Genomic DNA, 17,356 nt, shown 5'->3' with positions numbered 1-17,356 from the left:
TTGAAAATCCTGAAACCAGGTATGTAACAGCACATCCTTGTCACACACAAGCAGATGAAAGGGCTGCCAAAATAGTAACAGAAGCTTTGGCTTCATTCTTCATTAAAAAAAAAAAATATAAATAAAAACACATTACTCAACGGCCCACCCTAATGGATATGGACTGATTGGTACGAATAACATGCATGCTGCAAGCAAGGGCGAATGATAAAATGTTGACAATAGCTAGGCCTTGTTGGCTAATACTTAAGGATGTCGCGTCTCCCTTAATATTGCCACAATTTGGAAATCAGTGGTATTTGTAGAAGATCTTTCAGGTCGTAAAGCCAACAACCTCTTCGAAAAAATTTAATATCTACCAATAAAGGTAATTCTTAAAAGGATAGGTCGCCACAGGTAATTATTAAGAATAATTAAACAAAAATATAAATGATATAATTTATTCTTTACACTTAATCAAATTTCTTTAGTTTGTTCCTATAAAATCCGCATTTATCTACATTTGCATTCTGCTACTACAGTATTGCCATAATTTTTAGCTGCAATATTTCCAAATTTATCAAAGTACATAATTGGTAACGGTTCGTAACTGACAGGTACACAGCAAGCGCTTCTTTTCTGGAAAATGTGCAACATTTTCGCGTGATTGGCATCGTCACCTGTAGGTTTAAGGCACTTCCCAACACAGTCATACGCTGAAAATTCTTTGGGGAAAATAATGAACTTATTCCAACCCATTTTCTGAAAGTTTATAATCCATTCTTGTCGTTGGCAGTGTGGTGTGGTACCTTGGTCTTCTATAATGGAAGTTTCAGGATCTCCAGTCGGTATCAATGTATCTAAAATATATCATATTTTATACTTATGTAAAGTAAGTTTAAAATTTTTTTAAAGTGTAAACAAAAACCAGAAAAACATTCTAATAAACCAAATTAACTATATACTGGCAAGGAATATCGGTATCCCGATAATTATTAAAATAAAAAAGATAAGAAGGAAAGAGAGGTCACAAAAGTTAATACAGAAAAGTTAAAAGATCTAAACGTAAAACTACATACAGTGACTCACAGCTTAAATGATGCAGCAGCTACATAATAAAACTAGCTTGTGTCTATGGGCGTCAACAGGGGGGACGAGGCCCAACCACTCTGTTTCTACATTCTAGCTGGGACGAAAAAACAGAAAAGTCTTATGTTCAGTTATCTCATGTATCGTCTTTTCAGGCACTCATGATTTACATCTCCGTGGAAAAGAATCGAGCGAGGGTATTTTCCAAGACTTGTGTAATTTTCGAATTAATGCCGAAGACAAAATTTTGCAGGAGCATTTTGAACATGGCGCTAAGAATGCCTCATACATTAAATTAATTAGTGAGGATACAAAATGAAATAATTGATATCTGCGGCCACGTAATTAGAAGAGAAATTTTTGAAAAAGTCAAAAAAGCAGACTACTACGCAATATTAGCTGACGAAACCGCTGACATTTCAGACAAAGAACAGTTGTAAATTGATTTGAGATATTTTGATGAAGAAGCAGAAGTAATTAGTGAAAAATTTACAGGGTTTGTTCAGCTCGATGATCTGAATGGAAAGGAAGGCGGAGTTCAAGCAATTTTAAGGAAAAAATACAGCAAATCTTTTTTTTTCACTGTGCATCACACAGATTAAATTTAGTTGTGAACGATTTGAATCGTTTAAATGAAATGCGAAATACAGTATTAAGAAGGAATATGATAGTATATATGATGATACACACGATGGTCCGAGAAATACAAGGTAATTGGAGTTTTTCGAAAAAATTTCATTGTAATTGCACAGGCCTTGCAAACCCTATCCGTTGAAGGACATTTGGCCACTAGAAAAACATCTTATCAGTTGCATTCTGCGGCATGCAAGTCAGGATTTATCGTCACTGTCATTTTGATTGCAAAATATTCTGAATACCTAGAGCCTATAGTCAACCGCCTACACTCTGCGCAAACTAATGTTTTAAAGGTAGCGGAACATATTCGTCAATAAGATAGTCGAAGAATGCGGTTTTGAATTATCTACCCCTAGAACTGTAAACAAGCAACAGCATAGAAGCAATCAACCAGCTGATACGCCTAGTGAATACTGGAGGCGATCCATGATTCTTCCGTATCTGGATTCTATCATATCTTCTCTCGACACGGTTTACCGAAGCAGCCTTCGCTCTGAGTCTTCTGCATCCCAAGCATTTTTCAAAAATTGATTTAAATTGCCTTAGGTACATGAGAACTGAGACAATTCTTAAGCTACTATAAAATAGATGGAGTAGATGCAGAGCTAGAAGTATGGGTCGAACATTGGAATAAAAAACGCCTTAATAATGAGTTAGACAACTTCAACACCCTTGAAATTTTTGAACTGGTTCGAGCGTCCACCAATTTTACATCCGTTAACAAAAAAATTGCTGGAAATTCTCATAACATTGCCTCGTACTACATGTACAGTTGAGAGGTCGTTCAGTAGTCCTCGAAGAATAAAAACTTATTTAAGTTTTATATGTCTCAAGTTTTACAAGAATTTACAATTGATTCGCGTAAATTGTTGTTTAAATAATAGTGTTTAGGAACAGACAACTTATCTTGCTCCACAAATCGAAGGCTTATCCAGGAGGAAATAAACTTGTTAAATTTTCATCACGTTTTTGTAAAAAGCATTAAAAAGTTTTTAAATCAGCCCCCCTAGCTTTGATCCTGTGGACGCCCATACTTGTGTCATTGGCTCAATATTTATTGGAAAAAATAGGTACATACTGAAATTAAATTACTACAAGTCTTCACGCCAATGTTTAGTTTAGTGACAATAAACAGACAGACAGACAAAGAACTCATAAGATTGAAATGAACTTGGAAATTCATAAACTTAAAAATAAAATATGTGAATAAATAAAAACTACAATTGTTGTACTTACCATTACTTCTTGTCTTTATTACCACGAAGGTACTAAAATTTCCCGTATTTGTGTCGTTGAAGACCTCAATCAGTTCGTTAGAATCATAGGTGGAAATTGTCAATACAAGACCCATATTTTCTTCACCATTCAACCAATTGTCGATGGGTTTCTTCACTTTAAACATCTAAAACAGAAACACAAACATCGGCATACTAGCGGATCAGGAACACAATATACCAACTGCGAATACAGAACTAATAGGAACACTACAAAAGTTCATCAAAATGGGTTCAAGAATTATAGAGAACCTCAATACTGAATGTAAAAAAGAGGATAAAATCACAGTAATTTTCTTTATCAACCTTTTTCTACCGAAGGTTGGCGACCACCGTAAGACGTATTTATCTTTGTTTCGTGCTTCTTGTATGATGTTTGCAGCTTGTGGTATTTGGAATCATTCCCTTAAGTTTCTCAGCCATGCTTTTTCTTTCTGCCCAAACCTCTTTTACCTTCAAAATGTTAGGTACCTTCCAGTATCAGCTGTAGCAGACTGTACTTATCCATGGCTTATCAGCTGTACTTTTTTTTGTCAACGAGTTGATAAACTAAATAAGTGGATGATATTGGTTTATTTACTTTAAATGTTCGTATATGCCTAGTGGCATCCTTGAAAAAAAAAGACTACACTTAATACTGCATCGAAAATAAAAGAAGTCATATTTTTGGCGTGGGATTTATACTGAACAAACTGACAATTAAATTCAACTGTCATAGCTTTCAACCCAATAAGGCCAAGGATATGTAGAAAACGAATAAAGGACAGGTTCTTTAACTACAGTATCATCAATATCCATGCTCCTACTGAAGATAAAGAAGACGAGTACCTATAGTAGTAGGGAGTAGTAGGTACCTATTTTATAAGAAACTGGAAAGTATTTACAGACAATGTCAGAGCAATGACATAATAGTTATTTATGTACCAACTACATTAAGTAGATGTTTATGCCTGAGGACGACTATCTTACAAACACGAGGGCCTCTGGCTCGAGTACGTATGTCGCCCGAGGATATACACATCTATTAATGCCCACGGTGCGTACAAACTTTTGTCATACTAGTTTGTTATCGTATTCACAATATAAATATTTTTAAACATTCAGAAAAATCATGGTAGAGTACGTAATACTGTCGTTAGGGTAATGATGTCAAACATAAAAACATCTGTTGCTGTCAAACCTAAAAAGTGAAAATGTTTGTGAAAATGAAGTTTTCAAAAGCAAAAGCAGAAAACTGTGTAGAACATATCAATGGAAACTGTGCTGCTTGGAATCTTCGGCGATCTCGATGAAACATTTTCTCCGAGTTCCTTATAGTCCAAATATTTAATGGTAAAGAAGACTTTTATGATAAATAAGAATATTAACATCGGTAATTACCATAGGTTAAGCGAATACTTGAAGCAATGGTCAAAACGATACCAGGAAAAAAAATCTAAAGTTTTGAAGCACCGAATGAGACGTTTTTAATAAACAAAGTTGCATTAACATTTGGTGTATTTGGTGGATGTCAACGGCAATAAATGGTGAATATGCTAATTACTCACGTAAAAGATAAAAAATCAGTTTTTGTGGTAAACATACCAGAGATAAAACTGACAAAAGGCCCGTTTTTACCATTATTAACTAACACAAAATGAATAGTTTAAAGCTAACAAGAGATTACATGTCTTGACGGCCATGTGTTTGTTTAGAAAAAAGATTTTTCTGACCTATAATAGACAAGTTCACTCTACTGTACAATCAGTCGAAAAAAATGCATTTAAAAACATTCCCTTCATCATTGCAAAATATCTGGGTTTGATTGATCCTGACAAGTACATCTGCAACTCTTCTGGTAGAGACGTTGAAGCCGCATGAGGGATGAAAGAGTACGTCAGTTGCTAAGGGATATATGGAGAGTAGTATATCTTCAAAAAATGAGGAAAATTTTTCGTCTGTAAATATGATTTAATAAATATCACTGTACCTGCCAACCCTTCTGAGCTTTTGATACATAAATAACATTAAATAACTTATGCACGTCAGGATTTTCGACATCTTCTTTCTCATCAATGGATTTCTTCTCGTATTGATACAGACGTAGCACTACGGATTCTTTAAATATCTTCGAAGTGTTTTTTAAAGGCCAATAAAAGTATAGATCTGCATCCAGCACAGTGTCATCAACAGCGAGACTATCCAGGTTAAATTTGATGATGGAGCTAGAAGTGTTGGCATTTGTGTTGAATAAAATTCGGGCGGTTAATGTCTTGTCTGTTGTGGATGAAAACTCTTCGTAAAATTTCTTAACGAAAATAGGAAGCTGAGATGTGTTGATAGCGTTTTCCTTGTGGTTGTAGTTCCATTCTTTGTCCAGGTAGAAGCCAAAATCTAACTGAAATAAAAAAGGTTGAAATTGTTCGGATTTATTCATATAAATTAAAAGTTTTTTTTTAATTTTAAGCAGTAGCAGAAAAGCCAGCATGAATAATTATATAGAAAAAGCTCATTGAAACTCAGAAGTCTACACAAAAATGTTTACCCGATAAAGAAAGTTAACATTAACAAAAAATAATTCAATACAACTAAAAACCAATTCAGAAGTCTGAATGATGACCTATTAACACAAGGAAAAATATATTGAATCGATGGGTGGAATAATTTAATCAATAACTTAATATAGAGGAACGAGAGAGAGAGAGAGAGAGAGAGAGAGAGAGAAAGAGAGAGATTGATCTCCCCGATAACCTATATAAAGAAGGTGGCGACGATACCATATTGGCGTTACAGCACCTTATAAAAAAAATATCGACACGGGAATTACGCTTTTAAATGCAGCATAAAAAATATTCGATACATGGTATACAATACGAATACTATAAAGATACCAGGCTGGTTTTAGAGGTGGTATATTGACAATCCATTAGACTACACCCAGAGACAGAATAAAATTAAAAAAACACTGGAATATGGCATATATATATATATATATATATATATATATATATATATATATATATATATATATATATATATATATATATATATTATAATATAATATATATACAGGGTGAGTCATGAGGAACTTTACATACTTCTACCATATGTAGAGTCCCTCAGGGAGCATATCATGTGGCCACTAAAAAATGTCAACTCCTCTTCTTTATTAATTAACAGGGTGATTTGTGTAATTGACCATTTATTTCATTTTACTGTAGTGTTTATACGGCTCATTTGATTTTTTTAATTTTTGCATGATACAGTACACTACTATCAAGCATTCGACTGGTATTAGCTAAACTAAAAAATTCCAGGACTGACTTTGGATTATTAATAATAATATATTTGGAAAATTAATTTAGGGATTCGTATTAAATATTACACCCTGTATAATTTTTTTTTAAAATGCAATAAGTGATTTTCAAACTACATAAATGGCCAATGAAAACGACATATGCGACAATGTTGTCGCACTTTTATTAAATTTTTAGTGAACGATCAAATCTTACCAAAAATAGAACAACCATAATGAAGTATCAAATTGTAAGGTATTAATTTAAACAAATGTTATAAATTTCAAACATTTTAATTAAAATGAGTTCCTACAACATAATCTAATACGTAGAAAATTAACATCTTTACTGTCACTTTGTATTATCTCTACGATAGAATCAATTGTTTTTCAATTTTCAATTTTTACTCATAGATCGTATTGGGGCATTATTTTCGATAAATAATAAATTAAATTGATTAAAAAGTCAAACCTCTTGTATGTGTTAGTTTTTGTTGATTGTAAATGATTAAAATTTTATGTCAAATAATAATACATTGCATCAACTGTACTAAATAAAAATAAATCTAAAAAAGTTTAAAATGAAGGTTGGCGTTGACCGTTTGACGTTTCTTGATATTTTATACCCATTGTCATTATTGTCATTATCAATTGTTATTTATGTGTACAAGAATACATATTTCTTCTGTCATATCTACGTTAAGTACATGGTGTTAGTTTTGGTAGAGCTTTTGTTACTTTCGTTCAAAATGCCACATCAGTTTTCGACCACGGAATATGCAGACATAATATTTGTTTATGGATTCTGTAATGGGAATGGTAGGGCTGCTAGTAGAGAATATCGCAGGAGATTTCCTAATCGTCGAACTCCCAGTCATCCAACATTTGGGTCAGTTTTTAATTATTTGCGAGAAAATGGCACTTTTCCTAGTGGAACAACAGAGCGACATGTAGATGAAGCGCAGGAAGATGACATTATGGACGCCGTTACTATGAACCCTACAATAAGCAGTAGACAAGTAAGTCGAGAACTCAATGTTACTCAATCAAAAGTAAGTAGAGTCTTACAAAAAAATAATCTATACCCATATCACATTCAAATGGTTCAGCGACTACATGCTGGAGATAAGATCGATAGGTTGGAATTTTGTAGATGGATTAACAATAATCGACCAACGCTATACAGGACACTATTTACAGATGAAGCCCAATTTACCAGAGACGGGATATAATTCACGAAATTCACATGTGTGGGCAGAAGAAAATCCCCATGCTATTCGAGAACGTCGTTCTCAGTTAAGGTTTTCGGTTAACGTGTGGATTGGTGTCATAAATAACCAATTAGTAGGTCCTCACTTTTTTGATGGTCCTTTAACAGGGCAGGTCTATTTGAACTTTCTACAAAATATTTTGCCGAATTTGCTTGCCAACGCGAACGTTGCTATCCGAGGGATGTATTTTCAGCATGATGGGGCACCCCCACACTTTTTACTGGCAGTGAGACAATATCTCAATAATGTTTATGGCAACAGGTGGATAGGACGTGCAGGTCCTATTTCGTGGCCTTCAAGATCCCCTGATTTCAATCCCGTTGATTACCATATTTGGGGACGATTAAAGCAACTAGTTTACGCAGTGAATATTATTAACCGACAACAATTAATTGATAGAATTATACATTGTTGTAATACTATTAGAAACGATCCCCAGAGTATCCGTAATTCAATACGTCAATTAACAATTCGGCAACAAAAATGTGTACAGACTGCAGGGTTCCATTTCGAAAATCTATTTTGAATTATTTTTATTTTGTTACCATTATTGCATCTTTTTCAGTTCTAATTTATGGGTTTATCATAACTATGTACATATTTTTAGTTTTTTTTTTAAATTGTTCTTTGTTATTGTTAGTAGTTACTGTTTTTTGTTGTGCAGTGACTCAGTTTATCATTTCAATTAAAATGTTTGAAATTTATAACATTTGTTTAAATTAATTACCTTATAATTTGATACTTCATTATGGTTGTTCTATTTTTGGTAAGATTTGATCGTTCACTAAAAATTTAATAAAAGTGCGACAACATTGTCGCATATGTCGCTTTCATTGGCTATTTATGTAGTTTGAAAATCACTTATTGCATTTTAAAAAATATATATACAGGGTGTAATATTTAATACGAATCCCTAAATTAATTTTTCCAAAGCCAGTCCTGGAATTTTTTAGTTTAGCTAATACCAGTCGAATGCTTGATAGTAGTGTACTGTATCATGCAAAAATTAAAAAAATCAAATGAGCCGTATAAACACTACAGTAAAATGAAATAAATGGTCAATTACACAAATCACCCTGTTAGTTAATAAAGAAGAGGAGTTGACATTTTTTAGTGGCCACATGATATGCTCCCTGTGGGACTCTACCTATGGTAGAAGTATGTAAAGTTCCTCATGACTCACTCTGTATATATATATATTATAATATAATATATATATATATATTATAATATAATATATATATATATATATATATATATATATATATATATATATATATATATATATATATATATATATATTATAATAATATACACGCACAACGTGAGAGCATGGCAAAAAAGAGCATATCTCTATACTCTGCGCTGCTCAAGGTCAGAGATAACGTCGATTTGGGAAGACTGTACTGTCACCATTACTGTTTAATTCATATTCTGACAAAATAAGTTTAATGACGTTATAGAAGACTGAGCTTGTGGCATAAATACAAACAAAGTTCCAAGTGATCAATGAAATGTTAGAAATGATCCAAAAATACAAATATCCATTGGTACATTTTGAAGAAAGAAATGCAAGGAACTATTACTAAAAGTTATAATTACTTACCTTTGGAGGCGACTTCTCTACAGGTTGAAAGGTTTGAATTACCCTTTTTTTCTCCACAAGAGGATACTCGAAATCTGTTATGTTATGATTTAAGTACATAATTCTATTATTGACCTTAAATTCATTGCTATTCTTGCCCATCTTGAAGAAATAACTCTTACCGCTATTGCTAGCGTTTTGAGAGAACGACAAACCAATGACAATAGTGAGAAATATAATGTTATACATTTTGGAGAATTTTGATAATCCACTAAGTAATAAAAAGTTCTTTCGACTGTGTCGTGACCTTAATGTGAGATAATAAGTAAAAAGAAAATTTGGTTTAAGTGGATAATAAGAAACGCACGTATTTTGATGTTTTGTACATGAAACAATTATCTCAATCTTGACTATTACTTCATCAACTGGAAGCAGTAGGTGTAAGCGCAGAGTTGTAGAAATGAGTAGAGAATTACAGAGTAGTAGTGACGGCGATTGTAGTAAATTGCTTCCATTTGATAAGGATCAAGAATGATTCAAGAAAATTTTAAAATGTATTTAATCATTTCTTTGCTTTTATATATATGCGGAATTAGCTTCTTTAAGTTCGTCATAATTCTATCTTGGTTCATTTCTATAATAATTTTCTATATATCGACACGCTTTGAATAAACGTCTTCTACTAAATCATGTTTACAGATTTCAGTGCCGCAGCTTGACTTTTACTCAATATTAATTTTAACTTTTTTGAATGCAACATTCATTCGTCTTCCTTTTTTCTAGCTGTATAACATTCCTTGCAATATACCACAGCCAGTTTGATGCGAGTTTTATAGAGTTTCACTTTCATTGAAATCTTTCTGTCACAGGATTCACCACTGGTCTACACCACTATCTATATATTTATATATATATATATATATATATATATATATATATATATATATATATATATATATATATATATATAAATCGATCAGTTAAAGAATGAAAAATATATTGCCAGAGACAAGGTTAATTGCCGGATTGGCCCATATAAGGCTTTGGTCCATAATGAGATAAGACCGTTTCATCATTATCATCATCCAGCCTCAAGAGTCCACTGCTGAACATAGGCCTCTTCCTCATGTTTCCATCCCCGTCTATCTTGCGCCGCTCTTATCCAGTTTTTATCGAGTCTTCTTAATTCGTCAGTCCATCTTGTAGGTGGTCGACCGACGCTTCTCTTGTCTTCCCTTGGCCTCCATTCCAATAACCTCTTTGTCCATCGCCCATCTGTCATTCTGGCTATGTGTCCTGCCCATCTCCATTTTAGTCTGGCTATCTTCTCGATGATGTCAGTCACTCCGGTTCTTCTCCTGATGCATTCGTTGGTTATTCTGTCTCGCAGAGTTATTCCTAACATGGACCGCTCCATTCTTCTCTGCGTGACTCTCAGTTTGGTAGCTGCTGCTTTTGTTAAGGTAAGTGTTTCTGCTCCGTACGTCAAGACTGGGAGGACGCACTGATCAAATACCTTTCTCTTTAGGCATGTGGGCAGCTCACTTTTAAAAGTTTCTCTCAGTTTTCCAAATGCTGCCCACCCAAGGCCGATTCTTCTCTTCAGTTCATGAGTCTGGTTATCCCTGCCAATCATAATTTCATGTCCCAGGTATTTATATCTATCTACGAGTTCTTTTTCTTTCCCACCAATACTGATGTTCTGGTTGGGTACCAAATTGGTCATGATTTTTGTTTTCGAGATATTTATATTTAAACCTACACTTTCTGTAGCCACAACGAGTTCCTGTACCATCTCTCCTGCCATTCTCCATCTATTTTTATTCCCTTTGTCATCCAATCCAAATTCTTAAAAGCATGTTCTAGCACCGTATTAAAAAGCTTAGGTGACATTGTGTCTCCTTGTCTAACCCCCCGTTCTATTTTTATGCGATTACTGTTAGTATGTAATCTGACAGTGGTTGTTGCCTGCAGGTATATTTTGTATAATAATTTAGTATATCTATAATCTAACCTGCATTCTTTAAGCGCCTGTAATATTTTGCTTAGCTCAACTGTGTCAAAGGCTAATCGATAAATATTAGAACTAGAGGTTTATTGTATTCCACTGCTTTCTCTATTAGGGTTTTTATACTTTGTAGATGGTCATTTGTTCCGTAACTTTTTCGGAATCCTGCCTGTTCCCTTGGTTGATAAGTCTCTAATTTTCTTTCCATTCTCTTAACTAGTATTCGCGTAAACAACTTATATATATGGCTGAGGAGGCTAATCGGTCTGTAATTCTCTAAATTTGCTTTGTCTCCTGCTTTGTGTAATAGAATCATAAGAACGTTTAAGATAATGATTCTCTTATCCCAAATGTCTAGAATACTGTTACGATAATTATCCTGGCCTAAAATAACCGTAAATATTATGACTAATGTGTTCTGTTTTTAGATTTTACGAGAGTATTCTATTAGCCGGCAGAAATTTACCTGAATGAACCTTCCAGAAACGGTCGAGCCGATGTAAAAATACCCGTTTGCCTTACCGTTATAATTTCACCGCTAATCGAGAAGGCTGTTCGATGATTCTAGCGTAAAGGCAATGGCATATATAAAGGACATTTTATTTGGAAGAGACAGTGAATTCTGAACTCGCGCTCGCGAATTTGTAACGTACGGATATATATAAATTTGTCAGATAAGTTAATATAAATAAAGAAATAAATTAAATCCGTAAGTGTTATAAATATTGAACCTTTTAATAAATTCACAACAAATGGTGTCAGAGTGAGATCGAACATAAATTAGACTTATAATAATAATACAAGTGAATATAAAATAAATTGTGAAAATGGCTACGATTTATGAGCTGACAGTGACTAATTTAAGAAGACATCTTGAAGACAGAGAATTATCTTCCACCGGAAAAAAGGCTGAGTTAGTCCAACGACTAAAGAACGCTTTGCTAGAAGAAGGACTAGATCCAGAGACTTATATATTTGAAGACAAACATGATGCTGTCATCTCGTCGATTTCGAAATTGGAGAACAAAGTTTCTGACGATATTTCGAAAGTTTCTTCTGATGTAGCCAAAGTATCCGGCGACATCGCTTCTTTAGAAAGCAAAGTTTCTAACGAGATTTCTTCTCTGGAAAGCAAAGTCTCTGCTAACATCTCTTCGGAAATCTCTAAAGTCACTTCTGAGATGTCTGCCCTGGACGATAGAATATCTTCGTTAAAAAACCAAGTTGCTGCCGATATGTTGGCCTTCGAAGAAAAGATATGGAAAGAGATGGAAAAGAAGATGGAGGAAACCGGGACAGCAGAGAGAGGAAACAATCCAATTACAGTGGAGATAAAAGAAGACGAGACGAAATGTAAGTTGGAGACACGGCCGAAATTTGAAGGAAGTGGAGGTTCTATTCATGTTAAAGTCCCAACTTTCGACGGAAAATCATCATGGAACAACTACATGAAACAGTTCGAATCAGCCGCAAGAGCAAATGGATGGTCTGAAAAAGAAAAGGCGGTAAACCTGACTATCGCTCTTCGAGGAGATGCCTTAGATGTGCTTCAGACCATAGCAGTAGAGGAGACCGATGATTTCGAACAACTGAAGAAGAGGTTAAATATGCGATATGGCCACGAACATTTGGAGCATGTATATCAGTCGCAGCTTAAAAATCGTAGACAGAAGAAAGATGAGGCTCTTCAAGAATATGAGGTAGATATTGCCAGATTAGTACGATATGCTTATCCAACAGCTCCCGAAGACATGATGGAAAAATTGGCCGTTCAAACGTTTATTGATGGTCTTCGTGATCATGAAATGCAGAGAACACTACGATTAGCTCGTCACAAGACGCTGGTTGATGTCTTATCCGCCGCCCTCGAATACGAGTCAGCTACGCAGGCCTCTGGTGGGTACAGTAAAGGTAGGACTGTAAAAGAGGAAGGAGATGAAGATAAACTTGACCAGCTCGTTAATATGATGAAAAGCATGACATATAAGAAAACGAAGACCATCAGATGCTGGAATTGTGGCGAAATAGGACACGTGCGAAGCTCCTGTAAGCACCCTAGGTACGACGCAAATCAAGAAACTCACCATCAGGAAAACTAGAACGGGTCAGCCTTAGGGGGGCAGCTTCGACCCAGAACTTTTCCAAAGACCCTCTCATACTAATAGCTTCTTTGAAATGTCGTGAAGATAGTGTATATGTAGATGGAGACATAAATGGTAAAAAGCATACGTTGTTGGTGGATACCGGAGCGACCAGAACCATTATACGCCCGACAGTTATAAACAGCCGAAAGAAACTGTTACCAACGAGGTTGCGACTTCGGACCGCTACAGGTGAAAATGCTAACATTCATGGAGAAATCCAGGTACAATTGGGAATTGGAGCAGAAAAGTTCGTCCATACTGTTATAGTTGCTGACATCGAAGAGGATGTTATATTAGGAATGGACGTAATGAATATGCATGGATTCCAATTGGATTTTAAGAATAAGGTAATCAAAGTTGGCAACGAGGAGGTATTTCTCCATCCACATAATGACAACACTGTGCAAGCAGCCATTACAGAAGATACAGTCGTGCCTGCGAGAAGCGAAACGATCATAGTAGCGCGACTACAGGGAATTGTAGACGAAGGGAGACCTGTTATGATGGAGCCTTGGAACCACGACGATGAGGTTGGCCGTGGAATCATAATTGGAAAGGAATTGGTGACTTCGGCTAAAGAAATTCCTGTGAGACTTATCAATGTCAACGACTACCCAGTGACCATAAAGAAAGAGACAAAAGTAGGAACTTGTGTACCTGTGACATCCATAATTCGTCAGGCGACAACATCTGATAATTCCAACGACAAATTCGACCAAATGGTTGCAGTTGCAGGACAGTCTCTAAATCAGATGGAGAAAAGGAAATTAAGGGAATTTCTTCGGCAGTATCGTGATATTTTCGTACCGAAAGGAGGAAAGACGGGAAGAACTACCGTTGTTAAGCATAAAATTGATACTGGTAATGCTAAGCCAATTCGTCAAACAGCTCGACGATTACCACAGGCGAAGAGAGAGGAAGCTGAAACGATTGTTCAGGAAATGAAGAAAGACGGGGTGATAGAACCTTCTACGAGTCCATGGGTCTCTCCGGTGGTCCTGGTTAAGAAGAAAGACGGAACGACGAGGTTCTGTGTGGATTACCGTTTGCTGAACAACGTTACCAAGAAAGATAGTTATCCTCTGCCTCGGATCGATGACACATTGGACACATTGGCTGGAAGTAAATTGTTTTCTACTTTAGATTTGAAGTCTGGATACTGGCAGGTAGAAATGGACCCAGTCGATAAAGAAAAGACAGCCTTCACCACAGGATCTGGATTGTGGCAATTCAACGTTATGCCATTTGGACTTTGTAATGCTCCTGCGACATTTGAGAGGCTTATGGAAAATGTGTTGAGAGGGTTATCTTGGAAAACATGCCTGGTTTATTTAGATGACATAATCGTCTTGGGGGAGACATTCGAAGATCATTTGAGGAATTTAGAAAACGTTTTTAATCGACTTAAAGCTGCCCAATTGATGCTAAACCCCAAAAAGTGCCAGCTATTTCAAGGTAAAGTCAATTATCTGGGTCATATAGTCAGTAAAGAAGGAGTGGCCGTGGATAAGGGAAAAATCGATTCCATTAAGGAATGGCCAAAACCAACTGACAAACATCAAGTGAGAAGTTTTCTTGGACTATGTACTTACTACCGGAGGTTTATTAAGAAGTTTGCAGATATCGCTAAGCCATTAACGCGACTTACAGAGGAAGCAAGAGAATACCGCTGGGATATAGACTGCCAAAATGCCTTTGAAACGTTGAAAAAGCATTTAATAACAGCACCAATTTTGGGGTATCCACTGCCAGAAGGAGAGTTCATCTTAGATACGGATGCAAGTAACGTGGGAATTGGAGGAGTGCTGTCTCAGATTCAAGGAGGACAGGAACGAGTCCTCGGATATTTTAGTAAAGTCCTTTCAAAACCTGAGCGGAATTATTGCGTCACGAGAAGAGAACTTCTGGCAGTAGTGAAATCAGTAGAGCACTTCTATCAATACCTCTATGGAAGGAAGTTTTTAATCCGAACCGACCATGCCGCCCTTAAGTGGTTGATGCAGTTTAAGAATCCAGAGGGTCAGATAGCCAGGTGGATCGAACGACTCCAAGAATACGATTTTAAGATTGAGCACCGAGCCGGAGTTAGCCACAGAAACGCTGATTCTCTTTCCAGAAGGCCATGCCCAGCAGAGTGTCCTCACTGCAACAAAACGGAATCCAAGGAAGCAGCAGTGCTAAGAACGACGATTGTCAACGACGACTGGACGCCTACTAAGATAAGGGAAGAACAAGAGAGAGATCCAGTTATACAGAAAATCCGAAAATGGAAAGAGGAAAACCGTCGACCACCTTGGCAGGAAATATCAAACCTATGCTCAGTAGTTAAGACGTATTGGGCCCAGTGGGACTCATTTATCATCGAAGATGGCTTGCTCAAACGAGTCCTGGAAAATGATGACGGTTCAGAGAAAAGAAGACAGTTGGTGATCCCAAAGAGCAGAATAGCCGAAGTACTTCGTCAGTTACACGACAGTCCATCGGGAGGGCATTTTGGTGTAAGGAAAACCCTTCAGCGAATTCGGGAACGGTTTTATTGGATGAACAGTTCCGACGACGTAAAAGACTGGTGTAAGAAATGTACTATTTGTGCTACGAGTAACGGGCCTCACCGGAAAAGGAGAGCTCCTATGAGACAATATAATGTTGGAAGCCCGTTTGAAAGAATAGCTTTGGACATTGCAGGGCCATTTCCAGAAAGTGAAAATGGGGGCAAGTACATGTTGGTAGTAATGGATTACTTCACTAAGTGGGTCGAGATTTATGCACTTCCAGACCAGAAGGCCGCCACCGTTGCAGATAAGTTGATCCAAGAATATATCAGCCGATTTGGAGTGCCTTTGGAGATCCATAGTGACCAAGGCAGGAACTTTGAAAGTGATCTATTCCAAGGAATATGTGATAGACTAGGCATGAAGAAAACAAGAACTACCGCGTATCATCCGCAATCGGATGGTATGGTAGAACGAATGAATAGGACAGTTGGCAAGTATTTGACAAAGATGGTGTCCGATCATCAGCGAGACTGGGACCAATACCTTCCGTTCTTCACAATGGCCTACAGATCTGCTGTTAACGAATCAACGGGCCAGACACCAGCCAGAGTCCTATTCGGACGCGAAATGCGACTACCTTGTGATCTAGAATTTGGGTGTCGACCTGGAGAAGATGTAGCAGGTGAAGATTATGTGATCGAATTACGAAGAAGAATGGACGATGTACATGAGTTGGTCCGTTCCCACCTTCAGATCGCTAGCGACCGAATGAAGAAACGGTACGATACACAAGCCGAAAAGGGTTGCTTTAAGAAGAACGACAAAGTATGGCTGTATAATCCCAAGAAGCGAAAAGGTTGTTCTCCCAAATTGCAGCAGTTTTGGGAAGGTCCATACCTCATCATGGAGAAGATCAACGATGTCATCTACCGAATAAGCAAGATTCCGAGGGGAAAGCCGATGATAGTACACCATAACCGGCTGGCGTCTTTCGAAGGTGACCACGACGTAGATGAAGAAGTGGAAGTAAACCAAGTCCAAGACGTGTCTGACCTCACGTTTGAGGAATTCATGGGTGCCTATGGAGGTACCGGTAAAGCAAGACATGGTGTTACCACTGAAGAAAAGCAAGATCTACTCGCGCTCCCCGATGACTACTCGCTGGCCCTTACCATCCCAGCCAGTATCAAAGACGCACCAGGGTTGGCATCCGTCTTTCGAAGGAAGTTTGGTCGAGTTGCAGAACTTCAATGCCAGGTGCCAGCTCCCGGTAAAACCTTGAAACTCCAAGATGCATCACGTTACCTTTTCTACCTGGTAACAAAAGACACTGCCCGTGACCAACCTACCTACCGAGATGTGTGGGAAGCCTTACTTCAATTGAGAGAGCACGTACTAGAGTCCGACGTGCAAAAGTTAGCCATGCCAAAGTTGGAGTGCCGCCAATTAGATTGGAGGGTTATCCGAAATATGGTGGAGGAGATCTTTAAAGACACCGAAGTCCAGGTGTTAGTCTGTTGCAATCCGCATAGTTACTGGTGCGGAGAGAAAACCGTCCCTTGTCATTTTTATACAACTGGAAGTTGTAAAAGAGGGTCCAG

At 36.8% G+C, this 17,356-nt stretch overlaps 1 protein-coding gene across 1 annotated transcript; it reads right to left on the bottom strand.

Moving 5' to 3' along the window:
- Positions 1-443: 443 nt before the first annotated feature.
- LOC140437818 (bone morphogenetic protein 7-like) lies at positions 444-9,469 on the bottom strand. The gene is made up of 4 exons (XM_072527583.1): positions 9,130-9,469; positions 4,948-5,355; positions 2,941-3,106; positions 444-839 (listed from the first exon to the last, which is right to left on the bottom strand). The coding sequence occupies exons 1-4, from the start codon at positions 9,355-9,357 to the stop codon at positions 493-495; spliced, it is 1,149 nt and encodes a 382-aa protein (XP_072383684.1). The 5' UTR covers positions 9,358-9,469; the 3' UTR covers positions 444-492.
- Positions 9,470-17,356: the final 7,887 nt, after the last annotated feature.

The sequence above is a fragment of the Diabrotica undecimpunctata genome, chromosome 1, assembly GCF_040954645.1.
Source record: "Diabrotica undecimpunctata isolate CICGRU chromosome 1, icDiaUnde3, whole genome shotgun sequence".
Classification (NCBI taxonomy): Eukaryota; Metazoa; Arthropoda; class Insecta; order Coleoptera; family Chrysomelidae; genus Diabrotica; species Diabrotica undecimpunctata.
This window is presented reverse-complemented; position numbering and strand designations above follow the sequence as displayed.